Below are 20,142 nucleotides of genomic sequence, written 5' to 3'. Positions count from 1 at the left end.
TTATACGAATTAAAGAAGCGCTACGCTTGTGTGGACAGAATTCTTTCTGCTGTACCTAAAATGTGAGATTATATTCTTCAGATATATGAGATTAATGGATCTTCCATAGGTTAATGAGGCGCTGATCTTCTGTGGATGCAAGAGGAGCTTCTCTCCTATAGATGGAAAAGCAAAGTTCACTTTTCGGTCGCAATACAAACATTTTCATTTATGTCTTTATTGGTTTTTGCCGTTATTTTAGAAGTGTTTCCAAATCGAACTACCTACCCACTCGTTGTGGGGTGTGCGTGAATGTGTCCGCGATTGTGCATTCGATTAATTAAGTTTTGTGTTTTCTTATTCAATGTCAGGGTCATAAAAACGATCATCATCATCATCGTCTTGATCACTTGGGGAAGCAGTTTGCCTCCGTGTTCCGTAATAATAAATTTAAAAAGATAAATTGATAGTATCCTCTACGAGGTGGGTATGAAATATATACAAATTGAATTTTATTAAAATTAAAAATTCCTAATTATCATGAAGAAATGAAGTCCATGACTGACCTTGGAAAAGTTCCTCAAAACAAAAAAAATAAATAAAATAACAAGTAAAAAAGCAGTAAGTTCGGCCGGACCGAACTTTGAATACCCTCCACGTGTCATAAGTCATTACAATATTCCTAATACGAAACTTGAAAATAAATGCAGTGAATATTGTAGCTAAAATCATCAAATTACCGAATATAGGGAGGTATTGTTATATCGGGGCTATACGAAGATCGGTATATGTAATTTTTTGTCATAGACAGTAGTACCTATTAGGAAGTTCAAACACGAAATTTCAAAGAATTTCGGTGAATATTGCACCTAAAAGCGTCAAAATACCGAATATAGGGAGGTACTGATATATGGGGCCTATACGAAGACCTAGACCGGCATAGCAAATTTTCTGGTATAGACTGTAGTACCCATTACGAACTCTAAACACGACATTTGAAACAACTCCAGTGAATAATGTCGCAAAAATCATCAAAATACCGAATATTGAGAGGTACCGTTATATGGCGGCTATACGAACACGAGGGACTGCATACACAATTATTTGTCATGTCGTACCATCGCTCGTTACCGTAGTACTGGTAGCGTAATCCGACGTCAAGGAAGTAGACCGAAGAAAACAGCAACATCAGCAGAAACCCGCGTCACAGTGGCCGAAAAATGGCTCGTGAGCTGAACATATCGCAATATTCCATTCGGCAAATATTGAAAAATGAGCTCGGGGTAAAGCCATTGAATTTCCAAAAAGTGCAAGAATTTACACCGCAACAGAAAGAAAATAGACTCAAAAGAGCTAAAGAGTTGCTTCGCTTTGCCGAAAGTGGAAAACTGCCGAATTTGGTTTTCTCCGATGAGAAAACATTTGTTGTCCTGCAGTTTGTAAACAAACAAAATGATCATGTGCACCTTCGGTTGGCCATCGGAACTGATGCGCCGGGCATGGTGGAGGTGTGGTCGCCATAACAGCCGATGGTCGCTCTCCGCTCGTGTTAATCGGCCTTGGCATCAGAATAAATGCCGAATATTATCGCAAAAATATTCTGGAGGGAGTGTTAAAGCCTTGGGCACGCAATTATTTTGGCCGCAGACCTTGGACATTTCAACAGGACTCAGCACCATCGCACCCAAGAATGGTTAAAAAATGAGGTTTCTCGCTTTATTTCCAGCGCACACTGGCCACCAAAATCTCCGGATACAAATCCGTTGGACTATTGTGTCTGGAGTATTTTGGAAAGCAAAAAAAAAGTGTCGATCATCTTAAGCCAGCGCTTCGCCGAAAATGGGCCAAAGTACCGCAGAGCAACATTCGGGTAGCGTATGATGGTTTCATTGGCCGTTTGAGACCATAATTCGTGCCAAATGTGACCCATTCGAACAAATCTAAACTTATTCTAAAATTTGATGCTACTTCCGACATTTTTTGCTTTCATTCAATAAAATTGAAAAAAAAAAATGTAAAAATTGTGGCGTTTGAATTTGTTGCAGTTTTTTATCTCACCCTGTATATGCTTTGTTATGTCAAAAATTATTATTTCCATGAGTTACAAACGGAATGACAAACTTAATATACCCTTCATACTATGTATGGTGGAGGGTATAAAAACACAGATTCTTGTTTTTATACAGACCTCACATTAACATACCACCTCCCTATTTCGGTTACCGCATCCATAAATAAACAAATACATTATAACACATAAAATATCCCACCCACATTTTTCACAGCCACTCAGTAAAACACATCATTTGGCGTTTTCATTGTCAGGGTCAATATCATTCACAATAACCCAACAGTAGTTAGCTGACTGGCTGAATGCATCTGGTCCCATTGTTCACAAGAGTACCCCCTTCATCATTCTCCCACGTCTTACATCAATCTTTCAGCTAAGGAAAAAAAAAACAACCCAAATCAACATTTGCAATATTTTGTCAAACAATTTTCGTGTTAATCTCTCATACATATGTCTATACGTACATAGATGGATATGTATGTATGTACCACACTCATGATGACCTTAAGTGAAAGTCATTTTCCTCTTTCCTCGCTTGTTTGCTATTTTATGGCATCGTATGAAACGAATCGGATGCCTTTTATAGTATAAGTAAAGCGAGCACAAAGACACCGTGGAAAATCAACAGAGGAACAAAATTTGTTTTTGTTTTTTTATATTTGAATAAAATACAGTGAATAAAATACAGGTCGCATTTATTACTCCATTGAGATGAAATTTTCCAAACAATATTTGTTTGGCCCAAGGACAAACCACATTGAAATTGGTGCGAATCGATTCAAATTTAGATATAGCTTCCATATAAATTCTCAGCCGATCTCGGGTTAATTGTGCATCAAATGGCCAATATCAATCCAAAAGTCCTGAATTTTGGCACATCCAACCGAATTCAGTCTAGAAGTAAGTACATCGATTTTGGAGAAAATCCGTTCAGATATAGCTATAGCTGTCATATATAGGTTTCATCCGATTTGGTGTTTAAGTCCCCACATTCGTAATATGCACCCAACAAGAATGATGTTTGGTAACAGACATCAGATACAGCCCAGAAATATCTGCTAAGTTGTGTCAGGATCTGTTCAGATTTGGATATAGCTCCCATATAAATCTTCCACCGATTTCGGGTTAATTATGCACCAAATGGCCAATATTAATCCAAATTACCTGAATTTTGGAATTTATAACTTATTTCTTCCTAGAAACAAGTACTTCAAATTTGATGAAAATCGGTTCTGATATGGCTAAATCTCCCATACATATGTTTCATCAAATTCCGTGTTGAAGATCCTTACATGCGTAATATGCACTCCACAACAAGGATATGTGATACCGGGCATCAGATACTGCTCGAAAATACCTCTGCCAAATTTCATCGAGATCGGTTCAGGTCGTTATATAGCTATATATATAGTGTCACACGCAGCCCGAATGTTGCTCTGTGGTATTTTGGCCCATTCCCGGTGAAGCGCTTGCTTGAGGTGATCGATACTTTGGTATTTTTAGTGCCAACATTGCTTTCCAAAATACTCCAGACACAATAGTCCAACAGATTGGTATCCGGAGATTTTGGTGGCCATTGTGTGCTGGCAATGAAGAAAGGAACCTAATTTTGTAACCATTCTTGGATGGCGCGTGCTGAGTGCGGTACTTGAGTTCTGGTGGCCAACCGAAGGTGCACATTTTCAGCTGGCCTCTTTGGCAAGTTAACACGATCATTTTGTTTGTAAACAAACAAAATGTTTTCTCGTCGGAGCGGAGAAACCCAAATTCAATAAAATTTAAGAAAAAAGTGATTAATGCTTTTGACTTTGTGGCAGTTTTTCATCTCACCCTGTATATTTGGCGTCCATAACTAATAGAAGTTCATCCCGCCAATACGTATTTAAAATTATAAAGTCCTAGCATAATTTTCCAGCTTATTTGAATATAATTTAGATTTATTCGACTTGGAAAGTACAAAATGTTCAACCCAGCCATATTTCCCGATTCAAACTTTTCCCATGACAGTTTGTCCATTTTGTGGTCTTCTATTTATTGTCACAACAAAGTAAGTATAACCTTCATTCGCAGTTGGATGTACACTGACTGCAATGTCAAAAAAAAACACAAATCACGGTTCATTGCAAAAGTTTAGAACAAAAAAAAAACAACTTCAGCAGCGGTTTTTATAATTCTCAGTTTGTAATTTTCAAGAACATATTTACCTGTGTATATTAAAACCTTGTATTTTTATTTTTCTTGCAAAACTTCACTCACACACACACACACATATGTGAATTCACTTCCGGTTTAAGGGGAAACTTTGTAGTGATTTTCGTTTAAAATATAATACCTACACACCGCAACTTCTTAATTTTTATTATATTACATTTAATTTTACAATATTTTGTTGGTCAACTAAGACAAACCGAAACTAATTTAGATTAAGTTATGTTAAAATTATTTTATCTGTTGGTAACGTAGCGACTGACGTCTAAAAACAGAATGAATAACTTCCCATTTGTCTGCATCTTTACAATTCTGTCATTCTCTGTTGAGCTTCGTTGTTGCATTTTGTTGTGTTAAAATGGTTAGAGAGAATTTGGAGCCTAGAATGTGGAAGAGAGCACAAACTCCATATCCCAGCAGTCCGCTGGCCATTACAATTTAATACCCATCCAAATGTATGCTATATTGTCAATAGGAAAAAATGAAATAACAGTGGTTAATAGCATACAACTAGCATCCGAATCGGATGAGTCGTATTGCTATTACATTGTGAAACAAAATCCATGTTAGAATTAAAGAACAAAACAAAATACAATAAAAACTGTCCATCGCACTTGCATCTGAATCGGATGCCTTTGTATTGTTTTGTAACTTTTTTTGTTTATTGTTGCAGCTGCTGTTGTACCGTTATTCATTTTTGATGCTTCTTTCTTTTTTGAAGCAAAATTTTATTCTGTGAAGTGTTTTTGAAAGTGCAAGTTGTGAATTTTGAACAAAAGTTAATAAAATAAATTAGTAAAATAAGAATATAGTAAGTGGAAGCAGACAATTTAAAAAGAAATGCACAGTTGAGGACGGACTGTTTGGAAAACAATGATATTCTACAAAATGAGCAGATTCCATGCATTCCAAAATTGTAGAAGATTTTGGAAAATATGTAAGAATATTAAAAACTCTCCGTTATAATCCATTAATAATTTAAATTCTTTCAGGTTAGTATCATAAAAATTATAATTTCGCCAGATTAAAAACTTCTGCAAGATTAATGACATTTCTATAATATTATCTTACAGCTATGATGGTACCCAAAATAAAAAGGCGTTTAAGGAATATAAATTTTAATTATGGCCATTTTCGGTAAGTTAAATTTCTTCTTACATATTTATTGAAAAGTGATATTATATTACCTTAAAATGTAGTCTATTAGTCTATTCTATAGTATAACTGTTTAATATTTAAAAATTGTTCTATATTTTCTATCCTTATTTCAGAAGCTGTCATATGTGAAGGATTCAATGAACAGGATTAGAAATTGTTTCAAATTCCCTAAGGCCAGACACTTCCGAACAATGTCCTACAATAAAAAACTGGAAAAATAATTTTTTTTCCTTTAGTTTAAGCTTTATTTCTTCCCACGTCTTTTGAATATGTTTTATGAATTTCGTTTTTATGCATTATTTCTAATTATAATAAGAATATTTTATTGTTGAAAACACTGTTAAATACGAATATTTTAATAAGAGACAGCTGAAATTTAAGTTCCACAATCTAAAATGTTGATGGAATCGGACCCATCCAACCTTCGCTTACAATGTTGATAGATTTCGGACCCATCCAACATTCACTTACGTTGTCGGTCGATTTCGGACCCATCCAACATTCGCTTACATTGTCGGTAGATTTCGGACTCGTCTGACGGCCTAGGCCATCTCTGTGTAAATGTAAGTAGAAATTGTATATAGGCTTTGGATGGGTCGCACCTACATTGTCATTGGTCTCAGATGGAAGATGTATGTGCTAAAAAATCCGCTGGGATGGCCCATTGGGATTTAAAACTCTCTGCATTTTTTTTTTTTGAGTGCAAGCACTTTTTTTATTATATCAGCCGTTACATTTCCTCATTCTCCTCTTCGGTGTTGCTTACTTTGCGGTTTTAGAGTATTAATTAATCGTTTAATTTTAATTTAATAGTTCCGTTTTCAAAAAATAAAATCCGACGAAAATTCTGTTAAAATCATACAAATACCGAATGTAACCGTTGTATTAGGGTATACACGACGACGTGGACCTAAAATTATCAAAATAACGAATATCGGGAGGTGCCGCTATATATGTATACGAAGACGTGAACCTGCACAAACAATTTTCTGTCATAGGCTATAATATCCATTACGAACTTCATATACCAAATTTGGAACAATTCCGGTGAATAATGTCGCTAAAGTCATCAAAATACCGAATATCGGGAGGTACCGTTATATGGGGGCTATACGAAGACGTGGACCTGCACAGACAATTTATGTCTAGACTGTAAAATCCATTACGAACTTCAAATACCAAATTTGAAACAATATCCGGTGAATAATGTCGCTAAAGTCGTCAAAATACCGAATATCGGGAGGTGCTGTTATATGGGAGCTATACGAAGATGTGGACCTGCACAGACACTTTTCTGTCTTAGGCTGTAGTATCTATTACGAACTTCAAATGCCAAATTTGAAACATTTCCGGTGAATAATGTCGCTAAAATCATCAAAATACCGAATATCGGGAGGTGCCGTTATATGGGGGCTATACCAAAACGTGGACCTACATTTTCAATACTAAAAGTCCTGCAGACATAATATTTGAGTGAAATTTTATTAACCTACTCCATTTTGTTCGGAAGCTAGAATGTTTTCCACAGACGGACAGATGGACGGTCATAGCTAAATCGACATAGAATTGAATGCTGCTCAAGAATATATATACTTTGTGGGGTCTAAAATGTATATTTCGAAGTGTTATAAACGGAATGACAAACTTCCTATACCCTCCATACTATGGTGGAGGGTATAAAAATGGAAAAATATACATGTGCGACTCTCTGCCCGGCCCTGTTTTAATATCCAAAACAATCAGACGCAAGATACAGCATCGCCATAGCCATAAACGTAACCGCAATCAGATTTCATTTCATCGATCAGCGGTGCCATAACCATAAACAGCTTTTATTTATATATGTAGGAGCAATGTGAGACTATCTGAGTGATCCACCCGATTAGCAATATGAAGACATCACCCAGATACAGGCAAATGTGTAAAATCCTAAACTGCAAGGCACCATTCACCGAAAATATATTGCTATAAAATATCCTCCGAAATCAGTCTCAATATTTTCAAATTATAAGCAATGTTTTAGCCTTGCACTGTTAGCAGCAAACAAATTTATAGCTATGCGGGTGGAAGCTAATGGAAGTAAAAGTGGTGGTGGCATTTTTCCTGTAATGAGATTTGGAGAAGATTTTTTTGGAATATCGCCTGCCACTACGACCTCTCTAGTCCTCTTTCGTTCACATTACAACTCTTCCCACATTACTTCATTGATTGTGTTTTCCTCTTAAAAAAAAAAACGCATTACAGAAAATACCCTTGGGATTTTAATGACAAGTTCTAAGGACAAGAGTGGAACTCCAACCAAAAAATGCCAAAAAAAAACTATTCTGTTAGGAAACTACTTTACATTAAAAATTACTATATTTCAAAATTCATATTCCACTGTTTTAAATTCTTAAATTTAATAGTTTATTACATATGTAATGTAGTAATGGTTCATTTTATGACTATATTATTTGTACTTTGATTTCAGCATCAGAGGTAATTTCTATGAATATAAATACAATGCCAAAAAAAAATATTCTGTTAGGAAACTACTTTACATCAAAAATTAATATATATTGCAAAACTTATATTCCACTGTTTTTAATTCTTAAATTTAATAGTTTATTACATATATAATGTAGTAGTGGTTCATTTTATGACTATATTATTTGTACTTTGATTTCAGCATCAGAGATAATTTCTAAAAATATAATTACAATTCATTATAATTAAATTATTATTTTCATTCCCGTTGGTCTCCTTCGTGTTCGTCAATCTGCGCCTGCATAACAATATCCGTGCAACGACGAATCACAGCAGCTTGGGTGGATTTTTTCATTTTTGAAATTGCCGAGCATATCATTGTACCAAAACCGCATATCTCCAAACTAAATTCTTCTCGGCGTGCCTTTCGTGTAGATATTTCCTGGAATGTTTTTACTGTCTCCCCTATAGTGGTGTCCATTTCGCCAAGCCGTAGAGAGGACTTTCGCTTTTTTATCCGTGACGTTGATGGCCAAGACTTAGTGGGCGAAATTGAATTTGATTGCATTGGAAACGTTGAAATTGATTCTTCGGAGTCAAGTTGAGCAGATTGCACAGGTAAAACACAAGATGATGAAGACGATTCGTTAAGAATGTCTGGTTTAATGTCGGTTTTCAATATTGGGGCACTTTGTCGCATGCTGTAAAATAAATATATACTTTCTTGACAAATTATGAATCTTAATACTAGTTTTTTACTTACGGTCGGGAGATAATATGACTTCGTAGAAATTGCAGACTTTCTAATAGGGCCCACTGCTTTCCACTTCCTGAGGAGTTTTGAGGATTTCGTATATCCTTGCTGAATCGCTCCCTCAAATTTCCCCAGCGTTTCATAGCTATAGTTTCTATTCACAGGCATTTAGTTAATATTATAAAATCAAATTAATGTTATATTTACCATCAACGTCCAAATTATTGGCAACTTCAATCCAAGCTCGTCGTTTTTTCTCCCTATCCTTGAAGTCTTTGTGGGTTTTATCATACAGGCAAGGGCAGTTTCGAACAGACTCAATTAGCTTTTTGTCATCCATTATCTAGATAATCATTCAAAGAAGTGTAAACTGAAGTGCAGGCGAAAATATTTAATCAAAACTTAACAATATCAGAACACAATAGCATAATTACAAATAAATAAACAATCGTTTGTTTTGTTATGGTTACGGCAGAAAACTAAAGTTCAATTGATGTCTATGTCCGTGGCCATGGCGTTATGGTATGTCTCCATTATACATTATTCAATTCACCACCGTAAGATTGGTTTGAACATCTGTTTTATATGGTTATGGTTATGAATGCATAAGGCTCTATTAGACGAAATGTTTTCAAATTTGCACAAATCGTGTAGTCCATGGACGTAATTTCACTTATGATCCTTAAAGATTGGCTTATAATAAAATATTATTCGAGAACTACTCAACTCTAAATTCGTCTTCGTAAAATATGGGACGTCAAAAATAATCTATTATTTATTATTTTTGTAAAATAAATTTTATCGAGTACTTCAGATAAGGGTTGCCATATTCGATTTAGCAATTTTTTTTTGCCATGGAACAAGTAAAATAGTATCAGTAGGTTTTTCCGACAGGCGTATATCCCCAGCCTTGAGTTATGATTATTCAAACTGTTCACTCTTTATGAGGTAGATTCCGAATCAGTTGGCCAATATTGACCAACTCGTAGATTTGGACTATATCGACTACTTCCTATACTTTGGAAATATGCGCGAGGTAACAGATAAAGCAGACCGAAGTATTCCGTTTTCATACTTCATATAAAACAGATAAAAATATTGTTATGTGCCAAATTTGAAGGAAATCGGACAATTATATCCAATTTTATGGGAAATCATAAATTCTGATAAATTACATATTCGTATCAGATTTCTGGTTAAGAGAAATATATAGCAAATAGTAAAGAATCGACGATTTGTTTCGCAAGTTGTGACAGATATAAGTATTGGAAATTGTGACCCTCTGTCGGTGAGGTACCTAAGAGGTTGGCAGATATATATCATCTTCCCAACAGATCTTACGTCAGCAAAAATATGTGTGAAATTAGAAGAAAGTTGGATACTTATTTCGCTCTCTTTGAGCGTTTTGTTTGTTCAAAAATCTTGAGCCCTTTGTGGGGTATATACCAGAAGAAATGGTCCGATCTCTTACATCTTTATAACAGATCTTGTGTTAATGGAAATATTGAGATGTACCAACTCTGAATGGAATCGGATGTTAATTTCGCGTTTTCTAAGCTTCATGGATACTCAACATTTTTCCCCTTTGTGGGGGAAGTACCAGAAGGAGTGGAGTCGATATATTCCATCTTCACAGCAGACCCTGTGTTAGTAGAAATAATGGGATGTGTGAAATATGAAGAGAATCGGATGCTTATTTCGGATTTTATGATGGTTTTTGTTATTCAAACCTTTGACACTTTGTGGGGTAGGTACCAGAAGGAATGGTCGGATCTCTACCGTCTTTATAACAGATCTTGTGTTGGTGGAAATATTGAGATTTGCCATCTCATTTCATCTTCACACCAGACCTTGCGTTAATAAAAATATTGTAATGTGTGTAATTAAAGACAATTGCATCACATTTTATGAGAGTTATAATTATTCAAAATTTTGACCCTTCGTGTGGGAGGTACTAGATGAAGTGGACAATTTTCGCACCTGAACGGGCACTGATGCAAATATTAGGATTTATCTTTATCCTTTCTCTTTGTGTGCAAAAAATATATATATTTTTTTTTTTTTTGAAATTTTGACAGTTCGTGTCAACTCCGAACTTAATCTAAGTTTGACAATAATATTACGATGTACCAAATTTGGATCAAATCGGATACTCCCTTCGAGAGTAATCGTGTGTACCAGCCAGATAGACGGACAGACGAACATCACTAGATCGACTAGAAATGTCCTGAAACGGATTTGGTCCTAGGGTCTAAAACCGTTATTTCAATGAGGCACGTTTTGGCCGTATCAAATGATATATACCCTCTGTAGCCATATGGCTGAGGGTATTGAAGCGATATAATAATATCGTTCATTTTGTGATATAATATATATTCCATTCGCATTTTTCAATTACCTTCAATTTTATACTACTTTTCTGGTTGTGCCATAAGTCTACCCCTTAACAAAGAAATCATTTATTTTTTTTCTCTGTGTATTGTAAGCTAATCTGGCAACGTCCACTTTGTCATGGCAACACTGTTAAAGTGTGACAGCAACAACTGTCAAATAACATCTGTTGTTTTTATTCAAACGCCAAACAACACAACACGTGTTTATTGGGAAAAGTTGGATATTTCCGAAAAAAAAGATAATAATTTAGTTAATTAATAAAAACAAATTAACATGGGTCGTACAAATAAATCACGTAAACGACGCGAGGAAAATAGCAAAGCCAAAAAGGCACGATATGAAGTCAAGGAATTGGCCCGGCTAAAGAAAACTCTTGGCATAATGGACACGGACGAAGATATGAAAGAAATCGCAGAGGTGGCCACTGTCAAAACTGCCAAAGAATTGAAAATGGTATTTTATGCGTATAATAAATAGAATTTACAATTATATTAAAGAGTTACATTTTCCTCCATATCGTAGGAAAAGAAAACAAAAGAAGAGGAAGAACTGACCCATGAACTACAGGAGCAACGTGAAAAAGGTGAAAATGTCACCGTTGTCAATGAAAAAACTGGCAAGGTTCATGTCTACAATACAAAGACTCTGAAAGATCAACATGGTTCCTATCCACCGTGGTATAAACCCAAGAAAACAGCCAAACGTATACGCAAGATTAATCATTCCCGTATGAAGCGATTCAAGCAAACATGGACTGTAACAAATGTCCCACTCTAATTTTCTCTGGGGGTTTTCACGACGCCATTCATCGTTTTACCATTAAGCTGTGAATAATGAATTTAGATTGTAAGTTTATTTCTTGTACTCAACAACGTTAAATGTTTATGGGTTTTCTAAACGTTATTTTCATAAGGGAAATGATTTTACAAGCAGAAATCACCTTGTTAGGCTAAGCTAATATAATTTATGAAAAAGAAAAAAAAAATACAAATATAAAGATTTGTATTTCCATCCTTTTTATAAAATGAGATATAACTTATCTTGAGTAAATAAATATTGAGACATTAATATGCTAGTATTTTTAGAACTAAGGAAGAGGCGACTTCGACAAGATATGGCCCAGAAATCGATGCAAATGTAATGTAATTTTGTATCGCGTAGCTATGAGCCAGTTACTCGCTGCAGTGGGCTAGAATACCTATATGTGGTCTATAATACCACCTATAAATAAGAGTTAGAAATCAATCAGGAAATGTGTACCAAGACATTCGACATTTTTTGGATGGAGGTCTTCTCTTACAGGATTTAACAAAAGGTGGACCGATAAGACCCATATTTTGTTCCAATGATTCTAGATGTAATTAAATGATATTATTATTGTATATACGTTATTATTTTGAATTCTACAAAGTTCAAAAGCAATATATTGGAGACCCAAAACATGTTTATCCTGGAGACCCAAAACTCTTTTGGGGTACCGACACATTTCATATTTACGTCAGATATATGGTTGATAGAAATATTGAGATACAGGGTGAGATACTTGTGGGCTTCGACCAGCTTCGAATGAAGACAGTCACATATGCCGATAACTTAGGGGACTTGTGACTGTTACACCAACAATAAGCTATTATGTCAGCTCCTTCAAAAAATCTATCTTCGAATACAGACAATCACATATGCCGATAACGTAGGGGGCTAGAGACTATTATACCAGCAATAAGCTATAATGTCAGCTCCTTCAAAAAAATATCTAATCGAAGAAGCAGGAAGAAGTAGAAGAAGGGTATTTAAGACCATCTCTCTTGTAATCTTAAGGAGAAGAACAAGTTCTCTTCTATCACTCAGATAATCAGATATAAGAATCGTAGAGGATATACTAATTGGTCGCTGCAGTATCAGATTACTGGTCTCAAGATGAGACACTAATTTCCCGGACTACTGTGACGACGAAGAAGAGATAGAGACAAATGAACATCTGCTTTACAGATGCCCCTTGTTATCCAACAAGAGACATAGACCATTTGACAGGTGGAGAATTGAAACTCCAACGTTCTTCTCAGACATAGATACCCACCATCATTTACAAATTTGCGTAGGGCATTTCCTGGCTGGACAGACCACCCGACTAACTACACTTTTCTCTAAAAATCTTTTCTTCTACCTCTCGCTTCTATATCTCTCCTATCCTTAAAATTATTATTTCTTCTAGGATAAACACAATGGAAGGTCTCCAAGTGAAGCAGTTGCCCAATTCGCGCATCTTTAAACCAAACCATATTGTGAGAGTTATAATTATTCAAAATTGTAAATTGTGGAGTGGTACCAAAAGGCATGGGCCGGTAAGTTCCTATGTTTTTTCCGTCCCCTTCCATTGTACAAAGTTGAAAAAATCGTCGAAAAATTGTTTTGCATTTCATGAGACTTATAGTTATTCAAAAATTTTTTCATTTTATTAGCGTTTTGATTCTTTAAAACGCTGAACCTTGTGGGGAAGATCCTGAGCAAAGCTTGAACCAAATCGGATGACATTTTCTTGTTCTATAAGGTAAATTACTTTCTGTGACTATTTTGAGCTTTTATGGAGGAGGTATCAGAAGGAGTGGATCGATATTGTCAATTTCCAACTCCATCTGAGTTTGATAGAACAAGTTAGAAAATATTAGTCGAGTTTGCCGACAGACTAATACCCTCAGTCATTGCTCGATTATTTAAATATATTTTGACTTCTGTATGATTATTCAACCTGTTGACCCTCTATGGAGTGGATTCTAAAGGAATGGGCCAATATTGTCTATTTCGTATCGGACCTAAATAAGTACGATATAAATATGGGGTAACTTGGTGAAAGGTTGGTAACTTTATTCATTTTACATGACACATGTTTTAATTTTTAGAAAATGTTAAAATGGGCATAAAGTACCTCATCTAATACAGATAAAAATATTGGTTTGGGCAAAATTCCAAAAAATCGAACATTTATATCCAATTTATAGAAAATCATATGTTCCATAATCATCTCAGGTTTCTGGTTGAGAGAAATATTTAGATATAGCAAATCGTTGTAAAGAATCGCTGACTTTTTTCGTAAGTTATGGCAGATAAAAGTATGGCAAATTATCACCCTTTGTTAATAAGATACCAGAAGGGTTTCACAGATATATATCATCTTCACAACAGATTTTGTATTAGCAAAAATGTTTGTGTGTGTGAAATTTGAGAAGAGTTTGATGCTTATTTAGCTTTCTTTCAGCGTTTTGTTTTTCAAAATCTTGAACCCTATGTGGGACAGGTAGCAAAAGAACTGGTCCGATCTCTGCCATCTTTGTAACAGATCTTGTTTTGATAGAAATATTGAGATGTACCAAACCTGAATGGAACCGGATGTTAATTTCGCGTTTTATGAGCTCCATAGATATTCAAAATTTTGACCCTTTGTGGGGGGGGGATACCAGAAGGAGTGGAATAATATATTACATCTTCACAACATATCTTGTGTTTATAAAAGTATTGGGATGTGTGAAATTTGAAGACAATCGGACCCTCACATCACATTTTATAAGAGTTGTAATTATTCAAAATTTTGACCCTTTGGGGAGGAAGTACTTGATAGAGTGGACCGATATTGTCCATTTCCGCACCAGACTTAGAACTGACGCAATTATTAGAATTTGCAAAGTTGAAGCAAAATCGGATTATCGTTTCTCTTCCTGTTCAGAAAATATTTTTTTTTTGAAAAATTCTAGCATCTGTAGTGGATGTACCAGAAGCAGTGGACCGATATATTCCATCTTTACACTCGACCTTAGGTTAATATAAATATTGGGATGTGTGAAATTTGAAGACAATCGGACTCTTACATCTCATTCTATAAGAGTTGTAATTTATCAAAATGTTGACCCTTTGTGGGGGAGGTACTTGATGGAGTGGACCGATATAGTCCATTTCCGCACCAGACCTAGCACTGATGCAAATATTAGGATTTGCAAAGTTAGAGCAAAAGTCGGATTATCGTTTCTCTTTCTGTTCAGAAAAATTCGAGCATTTGTAGTGGAGGTACCAGAAGCAATGGACCGATATATTCCATCTTTACACTAGACCTTAGGTTAATATAAATATTGAGATGTGTGAAATTCGAAGACAATCGAACTCTTTCATCTCATTCTATAAGAGTTGGAATTATTCAAAATTTTGACTCTTTGTGGAGGAGGTTACTTAATGGAGTGGACCGATATTGTCAATTTTCGCACCTGACCTAGCACTGACGCAAATATTAGGATTTGCAAGGTTTGAGCAAAATCGGATTATCGTTTCTCTTTATGTTCAGAAAAAATATTTGTTTTTGAAAATTCGAGCAATTGTGGGGGATGTACCAGAAGGACCGATATATTCCCGATATATGGACCGATATATTCCATCTTAACACCACAACTTGGGTTAATATAAATATTGGGATGTGTGAACTTTGAAGACAATCGGACTCTTACATCTCATTCTATAAGAGTTGGAATTATTCAAAATTTTGGTACTTAATCGAGTGGACCGATATTGTCCATTTTTGCACCTGGCCTAGCACTGAGGCAAATATTTGATTGATTTGCAAAGTTGGAGCAAAATTGGATTCTTTCCCTTTCTGTGCAAAAAAAAAAATATTTTTTTTTTTTTGAAAATTTCGACCTTTTTGTGGGGGAGGTGCCAGAGGATGTAGACCCATATTGCCCACCTTCGAACTCGATCTACGATGTACCAAGTTTGGACCAAATCGGATACTCCCTTCGTGCGCACCAGCCAGATCGACTCCAAACGTTCTGAAACGGATTTGGTCCAAAGAGATTTAGGGTTATTATTTCGACTAGACACGTTTGGACCGTATCAAATGATATATACGCTCTCTAGCCATATGGCTGAGGGTATAAAAACAGACCGTTATTGGAAAAACATTTCTGGTTTCAAATTTGTTTTTTTTTCGTTCAAATCCATTTTGCGATTAATTATTTGAACCAGTCAATAAACCAGCGTCATAGGCAAACATGTGTAACATTTAAGCTAGAACAAATAAAAGTGCGAGGGTTAATATAAATATCACTATCATTTAATGCAATTACGCCATTCATTGATATTGTGTTGACCCATATTTCTACTGACCATTCGTTCTCAATTGTAAATAGGATTGTAGAAAAAAGCAACAACAACAAATCAAAGAAAAATAACTTGTTTTTCTTTCTAAAAAAAAATAAAACAAAAGGCGTTTTTTTTTTGTTTAATTGCTATTAAAAGGGAGCAATGGTGGATACACACATTCTAACAAATATTTATTAAAACTTTACAACATGGAATTGATTGACAATATACACAGCGGGGGGATAAAATATACACAAAAGTGGAAACAACTTAAAAAGCTTGTACATAAAATGCTTTTATCATGTAAGCTTAGTTTGCAAATTGTTCACTCGCGCTATTATAAACATAATCTGTAAATATGAACATTGCTAGGTAACTTTATAAAAGACAAATATGTCTTTGTCTAGTTTTAATGTATGACTAATCTATTTATTCAATTGCAACTGCAATAACAACAAATGTCTACTACAGGGTTGGTTGGATTTTAACTACTCCTCTTCTGGAAAAGGTATTGTATTTCAGTTCCCTACCTTTGTAGATTTAAAATAAGCGAACATTGTAATATACGTTTGCTTTTTATGTATGTAACTCGATTGTTTTTTTTTGTATGTTTGTAATATAATAAATATGACTTAGGAGGCTAATATCAAAAATTATTTGTAAAAAAAAAAACATTAGTTCCATAGTAGAAATTGCAAACACGGCATGGTTATTTGATCTACTGTAGGCTACAATAAGATTTAACACTGCACAATACACCGGTGGTGGCCTGAGCCACTGGGTCCAAACGATTTGCAGTCGTTCCCTGAAAATTCATTAGCTGACGCGTTGCTGCCGACCACACTGTCATTGGTTGATGATGATAATTCTCCATTTGTCAGTCTTCCTTTTTGGTCATTTCAATTTCTTCCTGTGTTTGTTCGGAATTCTCCAATGTTGCCTGCTGTTCTTCTTCAATGTTACCCTGTAGTATGGCGGGATTACTTTTCAAAACACTGCCGCCTGTAAAACCTAAAATACCACATCCCACAGCAGCCAAACCGCCAGCCTTAAGGCCTGCCACCAAACCAATTGGGCCACCAACACAAGTACCCAACAGGGCTCCCATTACAGGGTACATTGCCTTCTTGTAGGACAATACTTTGCGTAATGCACTCTCTCCGGCCTGGACATTTTCTAGAGCTTCTTCGGCATTATCTGCTATTGCTTGCACACTTTCGGCTTGCTGGTGAACTAGTTCACCCATATTATGAAACATGCCATTTAAATCTCGTATTTCTTCTTGTAAATTCTGCAATTCCTCAAAACAGGATTGTCGTTGTGCTAAAATGTGTTCCTCTTGCGAGAAATTAGTGCGTATTTCCGGTAGTGTTTGATGATACGCCTGGGTTTGGCCTATTTCAACGGTGTCATTTAAATGTTGTTCCACATCGTCTTCTTCGTAGGGACCTTGGGAGCGTAATGTGTTTGTAGGAGATTTCAGCTGTAATTCTGGAAAAGGAAAATGTAAATGTTTTATTTTATTTTTTACAACAGATAGCAATGAAGAAATTAGCGAAATTGCCAAGATAATATAGAATTCGGTTCCTTTCGTGTTGGCAACTAGCTCTTTTAGGGATAACTTGGGTTCCAGGGTAGAAATATTACGAAAAACGAAATTTCTGGTTTCAAATAACTTTTTGTGGCCAAAAATTTCGAGAGCACAAACCAGTTCTTTGCCCTTTCTTAAAAAGACTGAGCTAAATAACTATAAGATTTTTATACCCTCCACCATAGTATGGAGGGTATATTAAGTTTATCATTCCGTTTGTAACACCTCCAAATATACATTTTAGACACCACGACATTATTCACCGGAAATGTTTTAAAAGTCTATGACAGAAAATTGTTTGTGCAGGTCCACAGTTTGGTATAGCCCCCATATAACGGCACATCCCGATATTCGGCATATTAATAATTTTAGCGACATTATACACTGGAATTATTCCAAATTTGGTATTTGAAGTTCTTAATGCATACTACAGCCTGGGACAGAAAATTGTCTGTGCAGGTCCACGTCTTCCATCTTCACACGAAGATAGGATATATTGCATTTTGTGTTGGTATAAATATTGGAATGTGTGAAGTTTGAAAAAAAAGGCATGATTTATTCGCATTTTATAGGAGCATTGGTTGTACAAAATATTGATCCTTTGTGGAGGAAATATCAAAAAGGCGGTCCAATATTGTCCAATAGCACAATATTGGACAATATTCGATGGGGGGTATCACTTTTTATGAGCTAAATTATTTTTTTTTTTGGAAATTTTGAACTTTGGAGTGGAAGGTAGCCGAAGAAGTTGAACAATATTGTCCATTTGTAAACTATACCGAATACCTTTTTGACTGTTGCTAACGGATTTGAATAAATGAGTTGTGCCATAATCACGTCGCGTAAAATATATTCTTTCATGGCAACCACAAGACAAATACACACTTCTATACAAAAGTGTGACTGACTTGCCCTTATCGACGAGATCATTCAACAATAAATTTATTGTTAATTATTGAAAAAAAAAAAAAAAAAAAAATAACAATAAGCGGACATTGTCTTACCCAAATATTCTTTCATGCCATCGAATGCCTTTTGTTTCCCCTCCTCCATCATGGCATCGAAACGTTCCAAATCATCATCCCTCACCTTTTCTCTCAGCGCATCCATTTCGAGTAGGAGATTTTTAATTTGTTTTATTACCCGCATGGCATTGATTTCTTCTTTTTTGATTTTGTTCCAATCGCCCAAGGCCAGGCTCTTCTCAATGTTGCTGTGATGGTTTTTCAGCAGGCCCAAATGGTGAGGAATGGCCATGTCATTAAATCTTCGCACAGCGATTTCCGCCTGCTTTAAGGGAATTTTGTCAATGGCTGGTGTCATGGTCATAGACAGGTATTTAGTACTCCTCAATTTTTGTTTTTGATTTGAAATGGCTAATAGTTGATTTTTTTAAATCTTTATGGACAAGTCAAGTCTGTAAAAAGCTTTGATGTTAAAGTATCCGCTGTTCACATTAAGCAATTACTGCGACGACACAGTCATACAATAATGATTTGATCGATTTCACTTTTAAATATTTTTTTCCACTTGTTATTGTTCAATTCGCCTTTTGTTTGTCTCCTCCTGCCTTTTTATTATCTCCTCCAAAGCAATTGTTGTTTTTCTTCTTTTTTGTTTATTTGCTCTAATTTTTCGTTTATTTTCCGTGTAATTGCACATTAATTCTTATCGAATATTTTCGTCTTGAATTTTTTCTTTATATTTTGGTATTTGTTTTCTTTGTTTTTGTGTGGTATTCTTTGTTTTTTCGTTGCTTTTTTTCATTTCACATCTCAATAACATAATAAAGTGAAGTTGGCTGTGGTTTAGACATCTGGGTGGATGGACAACAATCAGCTGATGAGTGTTTCCTCTGTGGTTATATACTGACGTATCGTACAGCGTCATTTTCGTACCATACGAATTAAGCAGTAGATTTACACCAAACATATTTTATACCCCAAGTCATATGATTTTCTCCATAAAAAGACAAAAACAAAAGACTTAAGAAGCAAACGCTGATGTATAAAAAATAATCAAATAAAATATTTTCAATATTTTTTATGCCCTTAGTTATATGGCTTAAGGGGGTATATATAATTTTATACGGCCAAATCGAAATAACGGTTTTAGACACTAGGTCTCTTTGAACCAAGTCCGTTTCAGGACATTTGGAGTCGATCTAGCGATGTCCGTCCGTCCGTCTGTCTGGTAATAATTTCATTCTACAACTTATGCCCGTTATATACTTTGGGTTGAAGTGATGAGAACATATTTTGGCGTTTGGGTTTAAAGTGATCCCACAAATCGCACTCCACTTCAACCTCTTCGTCTCTTCCTTGGGTACATTGAAAAATGTTGCTTGTCGTTCACTATCCTTTCTTTTGCAAACAGCACAGCACCTCATATTCTGTTTTT

At 35.4% G+C, this 20,142-nt stretch overlaps 3 protein-coding genes across 4 annotated transcripts; 1 reads left to right on the top strand and 2 right to left on the bottom strand.

The window, feature by feature from the left end:
• Positions 1–7,778: 7,778 nt before the first annotated feature.
• Positions 7,779–9,349, bottom strand: LOC131804498 (transcription factor Adf-1-like). 2 transcript variants are annotated; one of them, XM_059127466.1, is made up of 4 exons: positions 9,071–9,349; positions 8,844–8,979; positions 8,646–8,790; positions 7,779–8,601 (listed from the first exon to the last, which is right to left on the bottom strand). In XM_059127466.1, exons 2-4 carry the CDS (start codon positions 8,974–8,976, stop codon positions 8,142–8,144), a joined length of 738 nt encoding a protein of 245 aa, XP_058983449.1. In that variant the 5' UTR covers positions 8,977–8,979; positions 9,071–9,349; the 3' UTR covers positions 7,779–8,141. The 2 variants fall into 2 exon arrangements, with proteins under 2 accessions (XP_058983449.1, XP_058983450.1); XM_059127467.1 differs by having other exon boundaries at positions 7,782–8,583; positions 8,844–9,346.
• Positions 9,350–11,196: 1,847 nt separating this feature from the next.
• LOC131804492 (protein LLP homolog) lies at positions 11,197–12,098 on the top strand. Its single transcript, XM_059127448.1, has 2 exons — positions 11,197–11,483; positions 11,553–12,098. Exons 1-2 carry the CDS (start codon positions 11,304–11,306, stop codon positions 11,805–11,807), a joined length of 435 nt encoding a protein of 144 aa, XP_058983431.1. The 5' UTR covers positions 11,197–11,303; the 3' UTR covers positions 11,808–12,098.
• A 4,192-nt stretch (positions 12,099–16,290) lies between these two features.
• LOC101895131 (syntaxin-17) lies at positions 16,291–19,541 on the bottom strand. Its single transcript, XM_005180117.4, has 2 exons — positions 18,747–19,541; positions 16,291–17,642 (listed from the first exon to the last, which is right to left on the bottom strand). The coding sequence occupies exons 1-2, from the start codon at positions 19,069–19,071 to the stop codon at positions 17,029–17,031; spliced, it is 939 nt and encodes a 312-aa protein (XP_005180174.2). The 5' UTR covers positions 19,072–19,541; the 3' UTR covers positions 16,291–17,028.
• Between the last annotated feature and the right edge of the window lie 601 nt (positions 19,542–20,142).

This window comes from Musca domestica, unplaced genomic scaffold (genome assembly GCF_030504385.1).
Source record: "Musca domestica strain aabys unplaced genomic scaffold, Musca_domestica.polishedcontigs.V.1.1 45, whole genome shotgun sequence".
Lineage (NCBI taxonomy): Eukaryota > Metazoa > Arthropoda > Insecta > Diptera > Muscidae > Musca > Musca domestica.
Note: the sequence above shows the minus strand (reverse complement) of the source record. Positions and strands in the feature narration are given on the sequence as shown.

Coding starts and splice junctions, on each gene's coding strand:
- LOC131804492 (XM_059127448.1), top strand. CDS start 11,304: ATGGGTCGTACAAATAAATCACGTAAACGACGCGAGGAAAATAGCAAA. Junction 11,484..11,552: donor CTGCCAAAGAATTGAAAATG/GTATTTTATGCG, acceptor TCCATATCGTAG/GAAAAGAAAACAAAAGAAGA.
- LOC101895131 (XM_005180117.4), bottom strand. CDS start 19,071: ATGACCATGACACCAGCCATTGACAAAATTCCCTTAAAGCAGGCGGAA. Junction 17,643..18,746: donor TGGCATGAAAGAATATTTGG/GTAAGACAATGT, acceptor TTCCTTTTCCAG/AATTACAGCTGAAATCTCCT.
- LOC131804498 (XM_059127466.1), bottom strand. CDS start 8,976: ATGGATGACAAAAAGCTAATTGAGTCTGTTCGAAACTGCCCTTGCCTG. Junction 8,791..8,843: donor CAATAATTTGGACGTTGATG/GTAAATATAACA, acceptor GCCTGTGAATAG/AAACTATAGCTATGAAACGC. Junction 8,602..8,645: donor AGTCATATTATCTCCCGACC/GTAAGTAAAAAA, acceptor TTGTCAAGAAAG/TATATATTTATTTTACAGCA.